The 24,869-nt window shown below is 43.6% G+C and overlaps 1 protein-coding gene across 3 annotated transcripts in view; it reads right to left on the bottom strand.

The window, feature by feature from the left end:
• Positions 1-9,678: 9,678 nt before the first annotated feature.
• MARCHF3 (membrane associated ring-CH-type finger 3) overlaps positions 9,679-24,869 on the bottom strand; it is a 180,504-nt gene continuing 165,313 nt past the window's right edge. For all 3 annotated transcript variants that reach the window (XM_028748823.2, XM_077936092.1, XM_028748824.2), the window contains one exon: positions 9,679-10,137. In XM_028748823.2, coding sequence (XP_028604656.1) covers positions 9,979-10,137 — 159 coding nt within the window. In that variant the 3' untranslated portion in view covers positions 9,679-9,978. The remainder of the gene's footprint in view (positions 10,138-24,869) is intronic.

The following is a 24,869-nucleotide window of genomic DNA, read 5'->3' as shown; positions in this document are numbered from 1 at the left end:
ATTGAGTGGGTGTTAACCCTTGGTTATTAGTTGGATTGATTAGAGCTACTTAGGTTGGCTACAGAGAAGCCTTGATATAGTTGGTTATAATTGGGAAAGTGGAATGTGCCTTTTTTCGTTACTGTTATCAGTTAATGAAAGTGAAAAAAACAAATATTCTGGCTTGTAGGTGCATTGTTTTAAATGTTTTGCAAGCAGAAATGTTCCTTTGCCAGGATACAAAATCAAGCTAAATTGGCTTCCAGCCATGAAGAGGAATGTTCAACGATACATATTTTGAGAAAGGGTACGGAAATCAGAAATAGACATGACCTATTCTAAATGCCATGAAAGCCAAAAGCTTTCTCTGGCGATTCATGTTCTACAACGATCCATTCCGCCACAAGATGGGAGTCTTGCTATTGGAGTGTTCATTGAAGATAGGAAAAGGGCAATTCACTGATAAAATTGACTTCTACTTTTGCAAGGTTCATTACAGCACCGTATCAAACCCAAGAAGTAAACATTTGAGCTCTGCTGAAGTACTGGAAATTAAAATTGTCTAATACTTCTTAATGTCCAAGAAAGATGCTACATTCATATGCATTATTGGCTCTCATATCTTACAACAGTTGTTACCTAAGGATATGAATGTCGTTGAAATGAAACAACACCCCAGAACACTTCCCTTTCACTTCTGTTATCCTTCCCCACAATACCTTTTAATGTGTGAAGTGAAGATTTGGACTGTTTATCCCCCCCAAAGAGGATAAACTGGGTGGTGCTTGGTTCAAGCTGAGGAGGGAGGAAAGTAGTCTGTGTTGAACTCAGGTTGATAATGTGTTTGAAATAGGCTACAAGTGTCTCATAGGGTGTGTGAAATAAAAAGGTAATGTTGATGACAGGACCTAAAAGTGGCCACCCTCCTTCACCTTTTCATTCAGTATGAGTAATGTTGTTTGGCAGGGAAGTGTGTAAGAAAGTTGGTAAATATTAATGAAAATTAATGCCCCATTTAAAGTTTAGTCCTGTAACAGAAATAGGATTTCTTTTGGCTGATGAGAACAACCATTTGGAATCCTGGAATTGCATCAATTTACACCTTGCTGGTATTCTAGCTAAATAGTTCTGAGAAGAAGCCATGAAATTCAGGTTTGTAGACATATTTGTTCTTCTAGTTTATCAAAATAGTGTAATAGAGTCATGGGAAATTAAAATAAAATGGGATTTGCTTAAGGATACCTTGAAAATCATTCTAGATAAAAGACTTTGTGTGCTGAGGAGCTGAAGTAAAGTTGCTTACATGTTCAATCTTTTGCTCTCTTCAGTACTGTTAAGACACCAGGAAAGGGACAGTTGATTAGCATCTAATTTGATAATTATCATTATCATTAAAATGATAATTATCATTTTTTGCTGTGTCATAAAATATCAGATGGTGTAATGTTATGTAAAGGATCTTTATAGGATAAATTGCCTAATTCTGTGTCTTGTGTTTGTGAGAGAATCTTGGCAAAAGTAGTATACCTTCTTTTTCCATGGTAGAAGAAAGAGTACGATAAGCCAAGAGGTCACTTGACAGTATGCACATTAATAGGATTAAAAGAGAGAGGCAGTCGCTAGGCCATATTTTCTCTCTCTCTCTCCCCCCCCCCCCCATATTTATGTACAAGTTCATCTAACATACAGGCAGTCCCTCTCCTGTTATAACTAAGGATACTGGATGAGTTGAACATGTAGTTGGGGGAAAATACATATCAACCAAGATTGACCTTTCCCAGTTTTGTTTCCTCCATAAGCTTTGAGCTTGCAGCTCCAGCCAGCAGATCCATGCTGACTTGGGATGATGGAAGTTTGAATCCAAAACTTCTGGAGGGTACTAGGCTGGGGAAGCTGACATAGCCTTTCAGAATCATAGAGTTGGAAGGGACCACAAGAACCCTCTTGTCCAACCCACTGTGATGCAGGAATTCTTCGCTCACCTTGGGACTCAAACCCATGACCCTCAGATTTAAGAGTCTCAGGTTCTACTGACCGAGCCATGGTCCCTCTTATCAGCTATCCTGATGGGTGTCTTTGATGTGCAATTAGGAAATAATTAAATGTACGATTGTATTTGAATGCTAGCTAAAGATGCAGTGATGAGACATGTTCTTCCTTTGGAGGAGAAAGTGTTACATCTTCTGTTGTCGGCAAGCTCTGCCTCATCTTATTTTTGAAATTTCCTGTTGGGTTGGGTGACAAGCCAGAAAAGTGAACTTCGGCTGTTCTGATTTGGTTAGTTCTGGGCAAGGCATTTTCTTGGGAGAAATCCGAAGCCCTGCTTGTCAATAACTTCTATACCAAAGGCTGAAGTAGGATTTGCACTTTTGCTAAGTGTCAAGGTGTACAGATCTTACTGCTTTGGCAAAGCATCTTGAGACAATCGGTGGATCTCCCTGCATGACGTAGGACAGGGAAGGGGGTCAGTGGAAAGGGATTTTCACGCCAAATCAAGCTTGTGTTGAAATAGTATACAGTACTAGGAAGTGTTCATTAGGTTGATGGCTGCTGGTTCCTGTTAGCTGTAAAAAAAGATTTTTTGCTTTTCGTATGATAGTTTGAATTCTATCTAGTTTTTTGTTGTTGTTGTTGTTAGACAAATCTTGGCATCTTGTTCAGTAGCTGGGAGAAGAAGCTTGCGAAGAAATAGGCAACAAACTTCTTCATTGTCTTTTTAATTCCATTTGTTCTGGACAGATTTCCCTTTACAGCTGCAAGGAATAAATTTATCATAACCTGTATAATTTTTAATCTCAAGTTTGTATAAAAGCAAGCCTTTCAAAAACTGGCACAAAGTTGCTTTGGAATTTAACATGGTAACAAAAACCACAGGATAGAAAATGAACTTTTTAAAAGCATAGCTTTCTACTGAGAATCTGTCAGATGGCACAAACTTTTTACCTGTATTAAATACCGCTGATCCTCTTCCTTGAAATGCCTCTCTATATTATATAACTTTATGTTGGAAGTTAATCTGCTACTGTGAAAAGCTGTTTGCAACCACCACCATCCTGGTTTACAAACATTTATTGAAATTGAAGTTTCATTTTTGTTTTAGTAGTAATTTCAGATACGTGGTGGCGGCTAATATTTAGAGAAGGCTCCAATGTTATATTTCACTATATATGTGAATTGTAGCAAATGTTTTGCCCAAGCCTAGTAATGGCTCATTGTGATATGTTTACAATATCTAGCTTCATGGCTTTTGCTCTGGAGGCTGTTTGCACAGAGAATTGGTTCGTCAAGGGAAGCCTTATTGCTTTTTAAAATCATATATTTCTCTGCTTTTTTTACTCGGAGTAGCTTAGATTTGCCTGGACTATAGACCCAAAACAATTGTTTTCTTTCTAATAAGGTACTAGAGGTAGTTGTTGTTTTGCATTCTCTCTTTCCCTCTCAATTAAATATCAGGGCTGTCTTAACGATACTCCGAGTTTTTTTGGATTTGGCAAGTCCTTAAACATAACCCCATTTTTTTCATACTAAATTGTTAATTAGACTTGTCATTGCAACATAAGGTGTAGTCTTCATATCTCAGCAGGTTCGCTGCATTGTGGTATCTGCTAAGATTTTACAAGAATGCCTGTATTTTATAACATTCCCGTTACCACTTTATTTTGCTGTCTGAATGCATTGCAATGGCAAGTTCTGTATATGTCTGCTTTTTGTACAAGGTTACAGCCAGACATAGGCGGTAGTCAGATGATAGAGAGGTGGGAGCTACAAAACATCTCCCAAGAAGAAAGCTGTGATGCAGAACCCTTCATAGATAGCTCTACTAATAAGTTGTCTTATCTGAGACACTGTTCTGCCTGCTGTGACTATATTACACACTTATGTGCTCCCCAACCATTTCATTCTTTGATCACCTTTCTATTTTGTGTTTTTTGAAGCTACGAGGTTTCTAGACTTGTTTTTCTTTGTTCATTCTGTAAAGAAGTTAATCACTTATAACCTCCCCTATAATCGCCACACCTCCCCTAAGTTTATATTGGACAAACAGGCCAAACCCTACGCCAAAGGATAAATCTGACATCAGGAATCACAAGACAGAGAAACCAGTAGGAGAACACTTCAATCTCCCAGGACATTCTATACAAATCTCAACGTAGCTGTCATTACAGAAGAATTTCAGAAATAGACTGGAAAGAGAAGTTGCTGAATTGCAACTTATTACCAAACTTAAAACCATGGAGAGACCTGGTCTGAACAGAGACATTGGATTCTTATCTCATTATACACGATAAAGCTATTTTTAGCCATCTCACTCCTTGCTTTTTCCTGTAAGTCCAATTGCAGTCGTAACTCCAATTCCCACCACCCTTCTGAGTAATACCCCTCCCCACCCTCTCACTATATATAAGGGTCTGGTGACTTCTGTTTCAGTGTATCTGAAGAAGTGTGCATGCACACAAAAGCTCATACCAACAACAAACTTAGTTGGTCTCCAAGATGCTACTGGAAGGAGTTTTTTTTTATTTTGTTTTGACTATGGCAGACCAACACGGCTGCCTACCTGTTACTGGATTACTGTTTGTTACATCTTGAATAACGATCCTTCACAGAATGCAACTTCATGCATAAACCAATAGCCCAAGTTGAAAGCTTGGTTCTGCTTTCTCCCTGGGTTCATCTCTTAACATAATGTTGGTCGTCCCCTTAGCTTTCCTGGACCATGAAATGTTATTTACCAGACTGGAGTAGTGAAAAAGCTTTCTTATTGAACCTCTTTGTTCTCAGTGAAAGCACTCGGGGTACAGTCAAATGCAGCTATACTTTGAAATAAGTCCCACTGTCTTGCTCGTCAAATGTATGTATTAGAACTTCCATTAAACTAAATTTCTGACTGCAAATTGATCGAAATGTTACAACAGTATCACAAACTCCCTCATCCAATTTTACATCAGAACTTTGCTACCAATGCTAAATATTTTCTCTTGGTTAGATGGCAAGGTACCCTAGAATAACTTTTTTTGTCACTTGGTGACACAGTTGCTGCTTGGGAAGCACTTCTTTCTGCCTTCTGCTGAGCTAAGCAATAATGTAAAACCTACTTCTTAGATCAGCTTTATTCTAGGATAAAAACCACACAGAAATATTTCTCTTTGCTTTCCTTATTGAATGTACTCTTACAATTAAACTGTAAAGTGTGAAGATTTTGGTATCTACTAAGATCGGCCTTTCGGATTCTGAAAGTTAAAAATGGATTTATCACATGTCTAAAATGCTGATATCTGAATTCTCACATTGCAAGGCTGCCGTCCCTAGGGAGCCGCAGGCAGCTGCTAAGGAGTGATGGAAATCCTTTCCTTATGCTTCTCCTCTTTGCTGCCCCATCTTGCATTTTTGCGCCTGAGTTCGGTAGATGAGGAAACGGCAAAACCTGAAAAATGCCTTGCAAATGATTCCCCCCCATTAAAGTATTTAATTGCATGATTCTCAGTTGCATTAACTAAACAATAGCAAGTTGTTTCTCAAATTGTATAACCCTGAGAGCTTTCTCTACCCAGGTGCAAGTTGGTTGATGGGTCAACACTTGCCTTTGAAGTTTATGTTCCTGTCCGAAGAAGATGGACAGGCTTTTTGAGTCTTCCCTGTTTAGGTTGTGCACCGACAAACTGGAATGACGCATTTTACCCCTTTCTAGTTTGTTCATTGCGCTATTTATGGTTCACTAGGCCAAACACACCCAGAGGACCACTTCACACATTCTCAAAAGGAGAATAAAATTGCATAAAATTTGTGCATGCTAATTTATAGGTGCCAATCCACTATAAGTAAAAATACACTATATTTTGCCATAGTGGGGAAGACTGGCACCAGGTGGCTTCTGTCTCTGCTCAGTCTGTTATGCATGTGTTAAATGTTTCATGGGCATCTTCAGTTCTGCCTTATAGTTCCTCATCAACACTTGGATCCTTCAAAATAGAGACTCCTTTGAAGACTAGGATACATGGTGATCCCGAACACAACTCATCCTCTGAATATGAGAGCCTACCAGGGCTTAATGAACTTAGGTTTGTTGCTGCATATTATTTATTATTAGTGGTAGTAGTCTGAGTGACTTTCAAACATAAAAAACTTCCCAATACAGGGCTGCCTTCAGATGTCTTCTAAAGGTTGTATAGTTACACCTTGACATCTGATGGCAGGGTGTTCCACAGGGCGGGTGCCACTACCGAGAAGGCCCTATGCCTGGTTCCCTGTAACTTCACTTCTTGCACTGAGGAAACCGCCAGGAGGCCCTCGGAGCTGGACCTCATTGTCCAGGCTGAACAACGAGGTGCAGATGCTCCTTCAGGTATACAATCTAATCAGCGGGCCAATCTATGTGCTGCTCTGTCATGAAAGCCCCCCTTAGGCACCTCCTACCAGTGTTGTGGCAAGGGGTAAGAAACCCCTGCATAAGGCATAAGTAGGCCTTCCAGTGCCAAAAGCCTGAGCAGGCATAAATCCTTGGCTCTGGAGTCTTAAGTCACATAGGTGCTATGATGAAGCTGCAGAGCTAATCCTTTGAATAAGCCTCGGGAGCTTTGGCACTCGTTGCTCACATACCAAGCAGGTATAGATTGGGCAGTGGGGGGCCATTTTAATTAGGGTTTTGAGTGAAGGACCTCAGGCTCTGGTGCACTGCTGAAATAAAATGAAATACTGAAGTCCTAATATCGTAGCTTTTACTGGATTGTCATTTCGAAGAATTCTGCAGTATCTAAAGGGCACCCGTGCTCTTGTTTTGAATGTATTCAAGATTATATAAGAATACATTCATTTGCTCAAAAAGTCAGGTGGTCAAACTTCTAAGTTTAATTACGTGGGGGTTTTTGTTTTGCCAAATAACAGTTGCTTATTCCATCTGAAATATAAGCCATATTTTTTACATATCCCCTTCCATTTGCCCCCCCACAACTGCACAGGAAATACAAGCCAAATGTGGGGCTTGCCCCCTATATATTTGCCATGACTTAGAAAAAGATAATAAATTGCACATAAGCTACATGTCACCGCCTCGCCAGCGATAATTGTTAGTACAAGCAAGTCCATTTGATAGCTTAACTCTAAAATGGATAAGGGGACGAATAAAACAAATCTTTTTTTCTCTTTAGGAAGGGGCAGTTGTAAGCAAGGCGTACCAGAACCCAGGAATTAAAAAAAAAGAATTCCAAATTGGAATTGGCCACAATTACAAAGCTTGCTGTAAACATTTGTTTACAAATAGACCTGAAGTCTCACCGGTACGAAGAAGTACAGTCTCTTATACTCTCATCTAAATTTACCTGTCAAGCGGAAAATCCAGCAGAGAATTGTAGCTTTACTTGATTGTTATGCAACTCAGGCCCAGGCTTCCTAGAACATGTCTAATGAGGCAGTCCTTTATGTATGCAGAAACTCCTCTTACAAAATAAATCTGGAGAACTAGGGCAAAACTCTGTTCTGATGTAACGTGGCTCACTCAAGATTTACCCCAGTATTTACGGCACTGATATGTTTGATACGTGAGGTATGAAGCTACAACATTACTCTGGCCTTCAAGAGTAATGCCCCAGGATGTTCTGCTATGAATCCCAGAAGGAGGGGATCGATAGGAAAAACATGCAGAATCTCCTGTATATCCATCAAGGAAATTTCCTCCGGTCAGATACAAAATCGGATGTTTTAGACTACAGTGGTACCTCGGGTTACAGACGCTTCAGGTTACAGACTCTGCTAACCCAGAAATAGTACCTCGGGTTAAGAACTTTGCTTCAGGATGAGAACAGAAATCGCCCAGCGGCAGCGGCAGCCCCATTAGCTGAAGTGGTACCTCAGGTAAAGAACAGTTTCAGCTTAAGAACGGACCTCCAGAATGAATTAAGTTCTTACCTCGAGGTACCACTGTACAACTGTCAGCCCCAGCTAACATTGCTGGGTGGTGTGGGAACTGTAGCTCAAGCTTCTGAAGGGCATGAGGTTAGTAAAGCCTGTACTATACATTGCCTATTCTCTGCAAACTCAGCATTCATGGTTAGCTATAATCCTATTCCTACTTTCCTGGAAAGAAGTCTCAACTCAACAGGACTTATTTCTGACTAAATGTGTACAAGACTCTGCTGTTAGTAACCAGTCCATTATCTTTAAAGGTAAAGGGCCCCTGACAGTTAAGTCCAGTCAAAAATGACTATGGGGTTGCAGCACTCATCTCGCTTTACAGGCCGAGGGAGCCGGCGTTTGTCCACTCCGCAGACAGTTTTACTGGGTCATGTGGCCAGCATGACTAAGCTGCTTCTGGTGCAACGGAACACCGAAACCTGAGCAGCGCACGGAAACGCCGTTTACCTTCCCGCCGGAGCGGTACCTATTTATCTACTTGCACTGGCATGCTTTTGAACTGCTAGGTTGGCAGAACCTGGGACTGAGCAATGGGAGCTCACCCCATCATGGGGATTTGACCCGATTGGCAAGCCTGAGAGGCTTAGTGGTTTAGACCACAGCGCCACCCGCGTCCCGTCCATTATCTTTAGCATGGCCAAAATAAGGGTTTTCTTCCTTGTTTTTCTCTGCTCTTAAGATGACAATTTTAAAGAAACCAATCAAAATATTTTAACCTTGCATGGAGCACATGGAGCAGATCATCCAACATTTGGCAGATTATGCTAATCGCTACCTAATTTGCAGGTTTTAAGCATTTAAAGCGGGGGAGGGCAGATGCTGGACACCCAGCTTTCATCAGCTGCAGCTAACATGGTCAATGGTCAGAGATGGTGGGAGTTATAGCCCCATACCTGAGCAGCGGCTACCTTCTTCCCCATTAGCGGGGGAAAGGCACCCAGGAGCAGAATTTGAAAATATGCCATTGAAAATACCGTATTTTTCGCTCTTTAACACGCACCTGACCATAACACGCACATAGTTTTTAGAGGAGGAAAACAAGAAAAAAAATTCCGAATGAAACAGTGGATGTATCATTTTTGTGCTTCATGCTGTGGCCACAGACATGTGATTTGACGGTGAGTTTGCGGTAGCCCAATGCAAAAATCCTGAGAATCCATGTGGATCTGTGCTTTGTAACCACGTTTTTGCACCATTGTGGCCCCAGGCAACAGTGGGTGCGTGATTTTTTTGGTGCAGGCTGTAGCCATGGACATGCTATGTGATCTGATGGTGAATTTGGGGTGACCCTGAGGCAGAATGCAGGAAAGCAGCAGCCTCCTCTACAGCTTTCCCTCCGTGACGCGGGATCTGATTTTTGCCTGATTTTTGCCCCTGCACTCGGGCCAGTCTGCTCCAGGGACCACACATTCGCTCAATAACACGCACAGACATTTCCCCTTACTTTTTAGGAAACAAAAATGTGAGTGTTATAGAGAGAAAAATACGGTAATTGGGAAGCTCCTGTTCCCATGTATGTTAACCAAATAAAGGGTGATCAGTAAATAGACTTTCTTTTGCACATTTGGCCAGTCTTTGTGAGGCTTGAGCGGAAAATCTTAAGTCTCTTATGAGACCAATGTGCTGTGTGTGTCAAACCAATACTTCTCTCTCTTTTCAAATGGCATTTCACTTATTAAAGTTCAATTGCAGCACAACATCCTCCTATTCTTCTTGTTTAATGTAGGTGGGAGAGGAGGAATGCGGCAGGAAACCTGTCGAACCACTTAAAGAAATACCGCCACAGACGTGTTTTGCATTGTTTGCCATCATAGTTTAATAATCTTTAAACAACAATAAAAAAGGGTTGCATCCCTAGCGATGCAGCTATCAACATGGGATTGAGGAATTTCATACAGTATCTGCTAAAGTTTAAGCAGGTTTGGCAGCTCAGCAAATATCATATGATTGCAGCATCCATGATTTCAATTCCAACAGTCGTGTCCTCTCTTCGGAGTAAAGAGTCTTGTCTTTTCATAATAACCACTATCAGGTTTGGATGGAATTAGACCCCCGCATGTAGTTCATGGCCCCAGCTCATGATTATCACAATTAAACGATTGTCTCTTTTGAGTTCCTTTTGACCGAATGCAGGCCCAGCAATGACTGCTGGTTTGAAGGGATGCTGACAGACTTTGGGATGAGGAGGATAACTCTTTGATTGGTCCGACGCCATTCATTATATAATCTACAGTGGTACCTAAAGGATACCTGCAGGAAGAACAAGGGGAAAGGGCATATTTGAGATGAGAAGAGCGAAACACGGAGAGGAAAAAAAAAATGCATTTCATATAGTGTATCGTCACTCAGCTATAGCATTTCAAGGTCCAGCATTAATCAGAATTTATGATACGGTTTATAGATCGTGGCATAAGTCTAAGATTAACTCAAATATGACATGAGACCCTCCATGATGAGCTTTGGTGATCCTGGAACAAGCCAGATTCCAGCCCCTGCTGAAAGGCATTTGGGCATAGCCTGAGTTGACCCATAAATGACCAGAAGACAAACCCATGCAAATTTAGTTTTCAAGTACAGTCATACCTTGGAAGTCGAACGGAATATATTCCGGAAGTCCATTCGACTTCCAAAATGTTTGGAAACCAAAGTGTGGCTTCCGATTGGCTGCAGGAAGCTCCTGCAGCCAATCGGAAGCACCGTTGGGAGTTTGGCTTCCAAAAATAGTTCGCAAACCGGAACACTCACACACTTCCGGGTTTGCGGCGTTTGGGAACCAAAACATTCGAGAACTGAGCTGTTCAAAAACCGAGATACGACTGTACATGATACTAAACTCCTCAGTGAGATCCATCCCCACAATGTTAAGGTGATGTAAAGGCAGATCACCAACAGAGATGCGCAGGTGCAGATACTATTGAAGTCTTTAGCTTCAATCAGGAACACGATAGCCAAAGATGGGCAAGGTAAGAACTAGGCAGGAAAGTCTGGAAGGGATTGTGCAAATTGTCGGACACATTTTACAGCCTCTCCCCTCTCCACTGGCATACCTTGGCAAAAAGTTATACAAAAAAGCATTATATACAGGTAAAGGTGAAAAGGTAAAGGACCCCTGGATGGTTAAGTCTACTCAAAGGTGACTACGGGGTTGCGGTGCTCATCTTGCTTTCAGGCTGAAGGAGTCGACATTTGTCCACAGACAGCTTTCTGGGTCATGTGGCCAGCATGACCAAACCGCTTCTGGTGCAACAGAACACTGTGACAAAAACCAGAGCGCACGGAAACACCGTTTACCTTCCCACCACAGCAGTACCTATTTATTTACTTGCACTGGCGTGCTTTCGAACAGCTAGGTTGGCAGGAGCTGGTACAGAGCAACGGGAGCTCACTCCATTGCAGGGATTTGAACCACCAACCTTATGATTGACAAGCCCAAGAGGCTCAGTGGTTTAGACCACAGCACCACGAGGTTAGTTGGTTAGCTGCAACAGGACAGCACTTACCCACTGCTCCCCAGGACTCAGCATATTTCTGCTTCACTTAAAGAGTAGGTATACTTTCCTCCCCCCACTTCTCTTCACTTCAAGTTTATGCCCACGTTTTTGTAAGCCTTTCAGAACAGTTAGGGAATCTTCTACTCTTTAATCAAGGTGTGTATGTATCATAATTTGCTACCTGCTTAGAATTTAAGTTTGCTGTCTAAAGCAGCATCTTTATAGATTCTGTCACTCCCATTTCATCTAATAAACCAAACGTCCTTTATTTTTTTGTGAGAGCACCCTGTGGGCATAATGTTAACACACGTCCATAACAAGCGTACGCCATAACACCAGCTAAAGATCCCAAACCACTCAGCAGTTGTGTATATGAACGTACATGTGAGTCCAGGTGCGCACTCATAACAGAACCAGACCTATTAAATGTTACAGAAGAAGGTTGAGGTCCAGCCATCGAGAAGCAGTTCTGAGGCTCTTGCAAGATTATAAAGAGCCACCCAGCTGTGCAATGTATAAGCTCACAGTAGGGAGGTATGATTATTTCATTAACTTATTTCCTGCCCCTCCTCCTCCCAAAGGAGCCCAGGGCCACAAACACATCAATACTGAAAACACTGTTAATAGCATTCTGAAAAACGGTTAAATACCGTATTTTTTGCTCTATAAGACTCACTTTTCCCCTCCTAAAAAGTAAGGGGAAATGTCTGTGCATCTTATGGAGCGAATGCAGGCTGCGCAGCTATCCCAGAAGCCAGAACAGCAAGAGGGACCGCTGCTTTCGCTGCACAGCGATCCCTCTTGCTGTTCTGGCTTCTGGGATTTTTTTTTCTTGTTTTCCTCCTCCAAAAACTAGGTGCGTCTTATGGTCTGGTGCATCTTATAGGGCGAAAAATACGGTACATTTTCTCAACCAATGATTTCAGTGGTGCCAGGAATGATGGGTGAGATACACTCAGCAAATCCTGTGAGCTGAAGCCCTGAGCAAAGACTTCTACTTGCACAACAGGGCTTCCCTCCCTGTATCCCCCCCCCAAAAAAAAATGGCTTGGGGGTGTTGGGGGAAGAGAGGGGAGTTTTTTTTGCATCTGGCAAGCTTGCACTGATGGGATGATTGTCTCAGAGTGACACTGAATTTCACCCAGTACCTTTCAGCCATCAAATACCTGGAAGTCAGTAAGGGAGACAGATGCACTTCACTAAGGAGCGCCTTCACAAATGGGGACCTACCACCCAATCAGCTCTGCCATGGGTCAATGCCTATTGGGCAGCCCCCAGTGATGGCACCACCAATCAAAGGTTGGTTCTATGCTCTATGTCAGGGATGGGAGATTTGGCTCTCCAGGTGATACTGGGCTCTAGCTCTCATCAGCTGCAACCAGCATGGCCAATAGTCAGGGATGGTCAGAGTTGCAGTCCTACAATATTCCCCACCCCTGCTCTTAGTCTGTTCCAATCCCAGCTCAGCCAAAATTCCGGCAGGATGTATAGCCCAACTTGTTCTTGTTCTGTGTCCATGTGTTTTAAATTATTTAATTTAACAACAATAACAACAAATTTATACCCCAGCCACTCTGGGAAGCTCCCAACAGAATACTATTATTATTAATAATAAAGCGATAAAACATCAAACATTAAAAACTTCCCTAAACAGGGCTGCCTTTGGATGTCTTCTAAAAGTCAGATAGTTGTTTATTTCCTTGACATCTGATGGGAGGGCGTTCTACAGGGTGGGCGCCACTATTGAGAAGGCCCTCTGCCTGGTTCCTTGTAACCTCGCTTCTTGCAGTGAGGGAACTGCCAGAAGGCCCTCGGAGCTGGACCTCAGCATCCGGGCAGAATGATGGGGGTGGAGATGCTCCTTCGGGTATACTGGGCCAAGGCCATTTAGGGCTTTAAAGGTCAGCACCAACACTTTGAATTTTGCTTGGAAACATACTGGGAGCCAATGTAGGTCTTTCAGGACTGGTCTAATATGGTCTCGGCGGCCACTCCCAGTAGCCAGTCTAGCTGCCGCATTCTGGATTAATTGTTGTTTCCGGGTCAGCTTCAAATGTAGCCCCATGTAGAGCACATTGCAGTAGGACTTAGTATATTAGATTTCCACTCCTAGTTCCACATAACACAACCAATAAATGTGTATTAAGAAACGGAAGTACATTCAATCCATATTGTGGATTGCCACTAGAAAAAAAAGCCCCTTTGATGAGAAACGAATTTTAATTTGCTAGCATCATCAAAATTGCTGATTATTAGATGCCAAGGGGGAAAAAAAGCTATATCCCTTGATATGATGGAAGGCTTCTAAATAACAGGGGAACCCTCCAGAAGTAGAAGACTTCCCACTTTGTAAAAATGATGGCCAACTGTTAAAATGGAGACTGACAGGTGGAGTGGGCAGATCTTGCCAGATGTGTGGGGAAGGAATCTAAGAGAAATGAATGCTTGAATATGGCTAAGTGGTGTCACTTGTGCCCACTGCTGCCAGTGGTCAGTGGTCACCACTGTCATTGGTCACCACTGTCATGAAACCCCCAGCTGGTGCGCCAATAGGCAATGCAGCACTCGGTTGAAAAGCCAAAAAAAATAATATAAAAATTAAAGTGATTAGGGTTGGGTATAAAAAAATATTCAGTGCTTGCAGCTGCCTAGTTCACAGTGGCCATTGGGCTTCCATGTTCTCCATCATACTGATATCCTTTTATAGGGTGGTGAAGAACCACCTGGGTACAATTTAGGATGTAAAATTCTGGCTGGAAAAACCTAGTGGCGCCTCTTGAAAAAGCAGGATTTTCTCTTAAGATCGCCATGCAAGCTCAAGCAAGGCTTCTCCAGGAATAGCTGCTTCGTTGAGCCAGGCTCCAAGTGGCTGCTCGTTTGTTTAAGACATTTTCACAGGATATCCTAGTTAAGCCTGACAGCTTGTTTACAACGGGTTCTTGCCTTCAGGCAATCTCCAAGTGATGTCAGCTACTGAAATTTCAGCAGCGGCCAGGACAGCTCAGCCTCGCGTTTCGCCAGCAAGCTCTCTGGGCAGCAGCTGCAACTTGCTCAAGTGTTAGAGAAATAGTTCACAAACCCAAAACGTGAAGCCTAACCATTTCTAAATTCCCCTTTGAGTTTTCTGAAACACTGTGCAGTATCTTTGGTGAACTATCAGCCATTCTAGGGAGATGTAATTCTGTGCAATCTTGCTGAGGCGAGGCTCAATGAGCCAAGGAAGGATTTGCCCCTTCAATGCTTAAAGAAAACACGCACCCCAGAATCTTGGATTCAAAAGCTTTCCTGTGCAGAACAGAGACGAGGTTTGTGTGTTGATCATGGAAACAATGACGAGATTCATTCAAATGGATAAACAGCAGTCTCTGTGGGAGACAGGATCTTATTTAAGGATGACGGAAAAGAGCTTCTCTGCAAATGTATGGGTCTCTGTTCCTAAAATAGTTACTTCCACTAAACTCTTAAGTTCAATGGGCTGCAGTAGTGCATTGATCACCCAGAGGGCAGCTTTTCATATATGCATCACTTGGTGTTGGCATACCCTCCAACATTTATCCGCTGAAAATACAGTGGTACCTCTGGATACGAACTTAATTCGTTCTGGGGGTCCATTCTTACCCTGAAACATTCACATCCAGAGGTGCACTGTTCTGCACAGGCATGGGTGGGAGTAGCCCACTCCTGCGCAGGAGTTGTCGGCGGAAACCTTTACTTTACTTCCGTGTTTGCCGCATGCATAACCTGAAGCATTCGCAAAGGGGGTGGTTCGTATCCAGAGGTACCACTGTTGTTGTTTAGTCGTTTAGTCGTGTCCGATTCTTCGTGACCCCATGGACCAGAGCACGCCGGGCACTCCTGACTTCCACTGCCTCCCGCAGTTTGGTCAAACTCATGCTGCTAGCTTCGAGAACACTGTCCCACCATCTCGTCCTCTGTCTTCCCCTTCTCCTTGTGCCCTCCATCTTTTCCAACATCAGGGTCTTTTCCAGGGAGTCTTCTCTTCTCATGAGGTGGCCAAAGCATTGGCGCCTCAGCTTCAGGATCTGTCCTTCCAGTGAGCACTCAGGGTTGATTTCCTTAAGAATGGATGCGTTTGATCTTCTTGCAGTCCATGGGACTCTCAAGAGTCTTCTCCAGCACCATAATTCAAAAGCATCAATTCTTCAGCGATCAGCCTTCTTTATGGTCCAGCTCTCACTTCCATACATCAATACTGGGGTACCAGTGTAGGGACAACCTATTCCATAACAATGATGGTGATGGTGATTTTATTATTTAAACCCTGCCCATCTAATTGGGATGCCCCAGCCACTCTGGGTGGCTTCCAACAGGCAACTCTGTTAAGGGAAGTTTTTAATGTTTGATGTTTTACCGTATTTTTAATATTCTGTTGGGAGCCGCTGGGGAGTGGCTGGGGATGTCCAGCCAGATGGGCAAGGTATAAACAAAAAATTACTACTACTACTACTTCTACAGGTTGTCTAGTTACTTATCTCCTAGGCTCAGGGGTCGCATGACTCCACACCCTCCAACATTTCTCCAATGAAAAAGTGGGACATTCCGGGATCAAATCAGAAACCAGGGTGGCTTCTAAAAGTCTGTCCCTGGAAAAAAGGGACCCTTGGAAGGTCTGTGTTAGGGACAATGTAACTTAAAAAAACACACCTTTTAATGGCATGGTACCCAAATACCATAAATAACCACACCAGAAATACAGCTATTAACAACTATTGGTTTTCTCTACCATGCCCTCCAACATTTCTCCGATGAAAATAGGGACATCCTAAGAAAAAGCAGGACATTCCAGGATCAAACTGGAAACCGGGATGGCTTCTCTAAATTAGGGACATCCCTGGAAAATAGGGACACTTGGAGGGTCTGCTATGGTAACCATTCCTCTAGGCATTGCCATTACGAAACTCAGAAATGTCCTGAGCAATTCATTTGGCCGCAACTTATCTGTGGGTATCTCAAAGCCAAAATTAAATGGGTGCCACTGGGTGGCAAAGTTTAATCAAGCACCCATGGATTCAGCTATCCTCTTGTGATCCAACTGGCACACAGAATGCTTCTCTTTGGCCAGTACTCAGTTGTGGCAGCCAAAAGCACTGCAAGGCAGCAAATGGACTATTGGAAACAGAAAAGCCAGCACATTTTGGAAGCTAGCAGCCTGAGGTCGCTACCAAACTTAAAGTTTGGCTAGCTACTTTCTGTGATTATTTGGCCGTGTGTGCGATTAGGCAGCGTGGATTATCGGAGCGGCACTCATGTCTTTCCTGCCGAAGAGTTTTTAATGGGCTAAAAATAAGCACCATACAACATCTGAAACCAAAGTGCTCAGGGAATATTACAGTCGAATGTTATGAGTGTTTGTCCGAGCAAAGGAACAATTAGATTCGCCTATAATGCTCACTGTGTAGTTTGGGGTCACCTGCTGGGCCATTGTGAGTGAATCTAAGAACAATGATCTAGTGTCAATACTTTTAAGCAACAGGACCTAATGAAGCACACTGAAATATCAAAACTCGGCATGCAGCCGGACAGAAATTGAGATAGGGCTTGAAAACATCTATATAGCATCCCAGGAGGTTAGTTGTACCGAGCCTTGCCGGTGAGATCAGTCGGTGAGATCGTGGTGCTGATAACGTCAAAGTCATAGGTTTGAGCCCTGTATGGGCATATATTCCTGCATTGCAGAGGGCTGGACTAAAATATCAGGGGTCAGCAAACTTTTTCAGCAGGGGGCCTGTCCACTGTCCCTCAGAGCTTGTGGCGGGCCGGACTATATTGTTTTTTGGGGGGAATGAACGAATTCCTGTGCCCCACAAATAACCCAGAGATGCATTTTAAATAAAAGCACACATTCTACTCATGTAAAAAACACGCTGATTCCCGGACCGTCCGCGGGCTGGATTTAGAAGGCGATTGGGCTGGATCCGGCCCCCGGGCCTTAGTTTGCCTACCCTTGGACTAGATGATCCATGGGATCCCTTTCAACTATGATTCTATGACTTTGGGGCAACTATGTTGACCCTTTAGGTGTTCAGCTGGCAAGCAGATCAGAATTGCCTCCCATCTCAATAGTGAAGACCCCTATAACAGATCAAGGCAAGTCATTCCATACTCTGCTCAACAGTGCCTTACAGAACAAGACACATACAGTTGTACTTTGGATCTTGAACGCCTTGTGACTTGAATCTTTTGGCTCCCGAACGCCACAAACCCGGAAGTGAGTGTTCCAGTTTGCGAACAATCTTTGGAAGCCGAACGTCCAATGCGGCTTCTGATTGAGTGCAGGAAGCTCCTGCAGCCAATCGGAAGCTGCACCTTGGTTGTCAAATGTTTTAGGAAGTCGAACCAACTCCCGGAACAGATTCCATTCGGCAACCAAGGTATGATTGTACTTGAATGCGAGGGTTGGTTTGCGTGTAGGGCGGCCTCTAGACTGGACAGAGAGTCAGGCGAGAGTAAGGCTCAGGCTTGTACCATCTTCCATTATGTACAGAACCTTAATGTGAACCACAGCCTTTACGCTTGGGCCTAACAACATTTGTGCCCCACTTTTCATGGATGAATCATGCCGGCTGCCCCGCTATGCACTAAAACTTCCATGTGCAGTGGAACACAGTCATACATGGAGTCCAGGCAACGGGTTCATCTAGCTCATAATGGTCTGCACACTAGTAATGGTTCTTCAGGATTTCAGCCAAGGGAAAGTCCCAGCCCCAGTGGTGTGGCGTGGGGAAGGGGGCCACAGGGGCAGTTGCCCCGGGCACAAAATTTCAATACCTGGCGCCACCTCAACACAGCTACATGCTTCCGTCTCTGGGCTCCACTGAAAACAACTTCTCAATGAGAACCAGGAATGACCTCTCCAGACAACACGCCTCTTCTTAACCCTGCACCTGTGATCTCCTGGGTGATGTGGACACCTTAGGCAGTTGCGTGTGCATGCATACTCCATTCATTTCCTTCCCACCCTGCTTCTGTGCGGCCCCGGGCACTGGTAACCCATGCTATGCCACTGCCCACCCCTACCAGGAAATGTTAGGCATTGAATCTGGGTCTTTTCTGCATGCAAGGAAGATGCTCTACTACTGAGCTATGCAGCCATTCAGTGGGGGAAGTGTGTGAGTTTGCAGCTTCCTCCAGCGCATAGCCCACATGCTCGGGCCACGTGTCGCATAGTTTCCTATGGAACTTGTTCCCATTATATATGTTTAGCACTACAGTGTACAAGTCCTCTGTATACACACTGCGTCCTCTTATTATATTGCCAGCTTTGTGTTCCAACAGTTATGTATGTTCCCTATTAAATTGAGCCCCTGCTGATACACAACGAAAATTTGAAATCTCTTCCTCGCCTGAGCTGGAGAGCACATTGCCTCATTAATAAAGCCCCCTCCTGTTGGACTTAATAGAATAGGAATGGAATCAGATCTCCCACTTGGCTGCAAAGACAAGCTATAGGTTACCATGCAATTGATAATTTATTAGAAGTACACTGATCTATCTAGTATTCGTATCAGGCTTATGACCACGATATAAAAAAATGGGAAACAATGCAAAAAATATGTGCAGCTTATAGATATTTTGTTCCTGGCTGAAAAATACTTAAAAAATAATAATCTCATGAGTTATTTTAAGATGCAAATTATTCTTAGGAGTTGCACTGATAAATAGTTGTTAGCATTTGCAGTTAAAATGCATATTCACCTGAGCAGCGATTAAGCATATTCAGGGTGCAAGTTAAATACTGTGTTTCAGGAAAGAACTCCTCCTACATCACTCCAAGTCACTAGCAGCAATTTGGGAGACATAATAAAAAATAGGAAGCTTTCAGGGCCCAGAGAAAGAGCGGACTGCACCCTATAGTTAAAATGTCAACTTAAGATGACATTTACAGTCCGTGGAGTGCAGCAAAGAAGCAGAGGAACATTACTGGAAAATAGAAACCATCCGTGATAAAAGTGTTAATATGCTCTGTATGCTCTTAATGTGCACAGAGTAATAGTTCCACAGCCCTTTTCTTTGAACAGCTATTTTCTGGAGAGAATAGAATCCGTTATGAAAGGCTGACCACCATGTAAATGCTTATTAAAGGAATATAATATACTAGAGAAATATGAAAAAGATATGTATTAAAAAGAGGTATTACTTTCCCTACTTTGTTACTTGCCTGTTTTTTCAGGGTCTATATGTGTTGTGTTGTGTTGTGTTGTGTTGTGTTGTGTTGTGTGTGCGTGTGGTTCAAACAGCTTAGTTCCCAAACATTTTGGCTCCAGAACATCAAAAACGAGGAAGTGAGTGCTCCGGTTTGTGAACTATTTTTGGAACCTGAACGTCTGACAGGGCTTCTGTGGCTTCCGATTTGTGCAGGAGCTTGGCTGTAGGGTTGGCTCCGCTATTAGCGGGGGCGCGATCTATGTTGTCCGGAGGGCCGAGGATCCCCCAATTGTATGTGTGTGTGTGTGTGTGTGTGTGTGTGTGTGTGTGTGTGTACAATGGTACCTCGGGTTAAGTACTTAATTCGTTCCGAAGGTCCGTACTTAACCAGAAACTGTTCTTAACCTGAAGCACCACTTTAGCTAATGGGGCCTCCTGCTGCTGCCGCGCCGCCGGAGCACGATTTCTGTTCTCACCCTGAAGCAAAGTTCTTAACCTGAAGCACTATTTCTGGGTTAGTGGAGTCTGTAACCTGAAGCGTATGTAACCTGAAACGTATGTAACCCGAGGTACCACTGTGTGTGTGTGTGTGTGTAATTTAGTTTTACAAATTAAAATTAACATTCAAAATCATGAATTATGAAAAAATAAACAACGATTCAACCAAATCTCTGGATTCCCCGCCCACCCCTCCATGGGTTCCGTCGATAGTCCTTTTCTGCTGCATATTTTAAGTCACTCCAATTTTTAAATATCCCATATATCCCTAGTTACATTACAAGTGTGATTCAAATCCTGCTAAAGAGCTCCGCTGTGTACAGTGGTCTCCAAGGCAAGTTATAAATTCCCCCCATTCTTTATTGAAATTCTGTTCTTCCTGGTTTCTGATTTTCCCAGTCATTTTCACCATCTCCGCATAGTCCATCAGTTTGGTCTGCCATCCCTCTCTGGTGGGAACTTCTTCTTCCTGAGGACCCTCCAAATTTTAAGCAGAGAGATGGGCCCCCTCAATATTCCTTGGCCTACGACAGGCCTTGCCAGCCCCCCCGGCTATGACAGGCCCTACTGGGCCCCACCAGTGGCCAGCCCCATCAGACCTCCTCCTGCCACATGACATCAATTATGTGCACGGGGGCCCCCCAAAGTTGGGCGGAACCCATCTCCTGTGGGTATGAGGCAAAGTGATGCAGGTGCAGATATTGGGGGATGGAGCCTTCTATGCCATGGGGCCCATCCTAGGCCCCCTAAGCTAGCCTACTGCCCTCAAGCGAGGAGGTTGTGGGGTGCTGTCACAGCAGCTGTGATGAAGCAAGATTCAGTTGCCAGCCTGATAGGACCCTGTACATGGAAATGGCGAGATAAGTGGTACCATCATGCCCATCATCTCAGGCAGGCCAGCCCTGGCAGACGGCACCGTTTTATTTTAAGAGATTCTGCGTCTCCACAAAAACCTTTCATATTTTGTCTGGGATCCTTAATCCACCCCATTCAGAGTCCCCAAGGTGAACAGCAGCTCTTAGCACCACTTGATATAAGGCAATTACAGAAATGGTGATTGCAGAATTTTCCATCCCTCTTAAGAGCCTGCTATTTTAGGGCATCGCAAGTACGATCTGCATTAAAATGTTGCAGCGAAGAGTGTTCTTGTTCATTGTTCCAGGCAGTCAGACCACACCCTCCTCCAGGACTATCCATTCCACTTCTCCCTCCATTTTCTATGTGCCCCCCCCCCGTAAAAATAAAAGCACTCCATGGTTATTGAGCACATTCAGTTCTCAATGAGCTGTTTTCCGCACTCAGAATGACCCCCCCCCCTTTTAAGGGAGAGGTTAATTTCTGCAAACTTTAGGATTCCTCCAAGCCAGAAAATACCACCTGCTTGTGTGCAGATGGTGTCAATTTAGCTGCATAATATTTCGTTTATAACCCTTTCCCTTTGTATTTAGAGGTCCTATTCCTCCCTCAGCTTGGCAGAAAGTGAAAATAGTTGTTTCCAGGAAAGCTGCCATTGTCTCACAGCTATATGGGTACTGAAGTGACAATAACTAATACCACAGCTTCCTTCCCTGAAAACCTTTGCTGGTTGCAGAGATAAGGCTGTTGTGTCGCAAGCTGCTGTCGTGTTTAGGTGCTGAGATTTCCTTAAGGGAGGGTGGACCAGGTCAAACTGAAGGCCATAAAGATTTCTGCAGCGTCACAAACTGGCAGAGGGAACAGGGCACCAGCCACCCATTGATTTATGTTGAGCATTATAAACGCTAGACAACACAAAGAAATAGCAGCCCGTCTAAAATTAAACGGTTTAACTTATGCAGAGGCTGCGCAGCTGACAGGCACCAATTTCTTTTGGCTACTTTGGAACATTTATTTCATTTACTTGGTCTTAAGGTAAATGCCAAAGATGCAGTTTTTGAAAATCAGACAGGAAAGGACTTGAAAAGCAGAGCAGGAAAAGTACAGAGCAAGTGAAACTAAATATGCACTATATATATATATATATATATATATATATATATTCACTCCAGTGGTTTCCTAACTGGGGGCAGTCAAAGAGCTACGCACATGGCATTTTTTTTTAGAAAGTTACATATTTGGAAGGGACCGAAGCAAATCAGGTTTCAAATCATTTGGTTTACTGACTGGAGGAGACTGCTTGCACTGTAATCAGAAAGCCGGTGACTTTCAAAGGCTGGAACAGATAACAAACAGCGGGGTGGCGGCAACAGAAAAATGTTAGTGTGAAATTGCAGACTATGAGATTGGGGAGGCAGATGAAGGCAAAAGAAAATAAGGTCAGAATTACACCTGGTAAGAGTCTTACAGCACAACCCAATAATAATGATGATGATGATGATGATGATGATGGTGGTGGTGGTGGTGATGTAAGGTAAAGGACCCCTGGAAGGTTAAGTTCAGTCAAAAGTGACTATGGGGTTGCGGCGCTAATCTCGCTTTCAGGCCGAGTGAGCCGGCATCTGTCTGCAGACAGCTTTCCGGGTCATGTGGCCAGAATGACTGAACCACTTCTGGCACCACGGGACACCGTGACAGAAACCAGAGCACACAGAAATATCGTTTACCTTCCCACCGCAGTGGTACCTATTTATCTACTTGCAGTGGCCTGCTTTCGAACTGCTAGGTTGGCAGGAACTGGGACAGAGCAAGAGGAGCTCACCCCGTCGCGGGGATTCGAACCGCCGACCTTCTGATCGGCAAGACCTAGGCTCAGTGGTTTATATCACAGCGCCATCCGCGTCCATAATAATAATAAAAGTAAATCCCTCCTCATCTGACTGGGCTGCTCCAGCCACTATGTGCAGCTTCCAACATATACAAAAACCTAATAAAACATTAAAAAACTTCCCTATACAGGGCTGGCTTCAGGTTGTCTAGTTACTTATCTCCTTGACATCTGAGGAGTGGGTGCCACTACCAAGAAGGCCCTCTGCCTGATTCCCTGTAACTTCACCTCCATCAGCTGATTGTCTAATTTTTCAATGTGAGATACTTTCATTAGTTTATTGTTTACAGGACTACATTTGTTACATCTTCTGTTAGTGAATTACACAACATGTTTTGATGCCAGGAGCCACCTTGAAGATGGTTTACTATGGAAAGGCAGCATTCAAAGAAGCAACGATAGTGATAAGTTTTAAAGGTTGGATTTTCTGAGATATTTGGGGGGGGGGGGAGAGAGAGTAGAGACAAGAAGTGGTGTTGTGTTAATGACATTGAACGGATGCTCTGTAAAAGGCGAGTGGAACTCACTGTGGCTATTCTCCAGTAAGAGCCCAAAGTGAAAGCTGCCAGAGTCTTCTGGCACCTTAAAGGCAAAACAGATTTATTGTCACATAAGCTTTTGTAGACTAAAGCTCACTTAAGCAGATATATGAAGTGTCATTCTCATTTGGCGGGTGGGGTGGGGTGAATGTGAACGGTGGGTCCAAAAGATCACGAAACGCAAGAGGCACAGTCACAGAATGTCAGACTGTATCTCTCACTGCATGACCTTTTGGTCCCGCTGCTTACAATTTTCTTTGTAGGTCTCTCTCTCTCTGTAATTTCTCTCTCTCTCTGACAACTGAGGATAACACTCCATGCATCTTTGAAAGCTTATGGCACACTAAATCTGCTAGACTTGTAGATATGCCCATAAAAATCACTAGCCTATCCCCCCCAAATGCTAGCCAACTAAGAGACTTGTCACCTACATTCTCATCCTTCACAGCCAGTGTAAAAGAAGAAGAAGAAGAAGAGTTTGGATTTGATATCCTGCCTTTCACTCCCTTTAAGGAGTCTCAAAGTGGCTAACATTCTCCTTTCCCTTCCTCCCCCACAACAAACACTCTGACTACACAAACAAATACTGACTACTCAGCTTCCACTGGGTAGGATGACAGATGAGAGACACATCACTCTACATCCTGTTTGCCATTTCCATGCTGGTCATGGAAGAACTTTACTCCCTTGATGGCTAGCACAGAAACCAGGTGGGCTTCTGGGGGAGGTATGGAGATTCTTCTTCTTCTTTGGCGATCACTTGTAGCCGAGTAAGATTGTCTTCCATAAACACGGTTTTAACAATGAGTCCGTAAGTGACTGTGGAGGCCAATGCTGGAACCACACGTCCTTCCACAGTGTTGATCACGGTGTGGATTTGCGAAGCATGCCTTCCTCTTAGCATGTTTCTCCCTTGCGTCCTGAGTTCAAGTGTCTTCAAAGCTCATGACATCTTTGGTAAAGGCTGTTCTCCAATTGGAGCGCTTGCAGGCAAGTGTTTCCCAGTTGTTGGTGTTTATACTACATTTTTTTTAGATTTGCCTTGAGGCAGTCTTTAAACCTCTTTTGTTGACCACCAGCATTATGCTTTCCATTTTTAAGTTCGGAATAGAGTAGTTGCTTTGGAAGATGATAATCAGGCATCCGCACAACATGACCAGTCCAACGAAGTTGATGCTGAAGAATCATTGCTTCAATACTGATGATCTTTGCTTCTTCCAGTACACTGGCATTAGTTTGCCTGTCCTCCCAAGTGATGTGTAAAATTTTTCAGAGACACCATTGATGGAATCTTTCAAGGAGTTGGAGATGGCGTTTATAAGTGGTCCATGTTTCACAGGCATAAAGTAAGGTTGGTAGTACAATAGCTTTGTAAGCAAGCATTTTGGTCTCCCTGCGAATGTCCCGGTCCTCAAACACTCTGCACTTCAATTGGGAGAAAGCCCCACTCACAGAGCTCAGGCAATGCTGGATTTTCAGCATCAATGTCAGCCCTTGTGGAAAGATAACTGCCCAGGTAGGAGACGTGATTGACATTTTCCAATG

The sequence above is a fragment of the Podarcis muralis genome, chromosome 11 (genome assembly GCF_964188315.1).
Source record: "Podarcis muralis chromosome 11, rPodMur119.hap1.1, whole genome shotgun sequence".
Taxonomy (NCBI): Eukaryota; Metazoa; Chordata; class Lepidosauria; order Squamata; family Lacertidae; genus Podarcis; species Podarcis muralis.
This window is presented reverse-complemented; position numbering and strand designations above follow the sequence as displayed.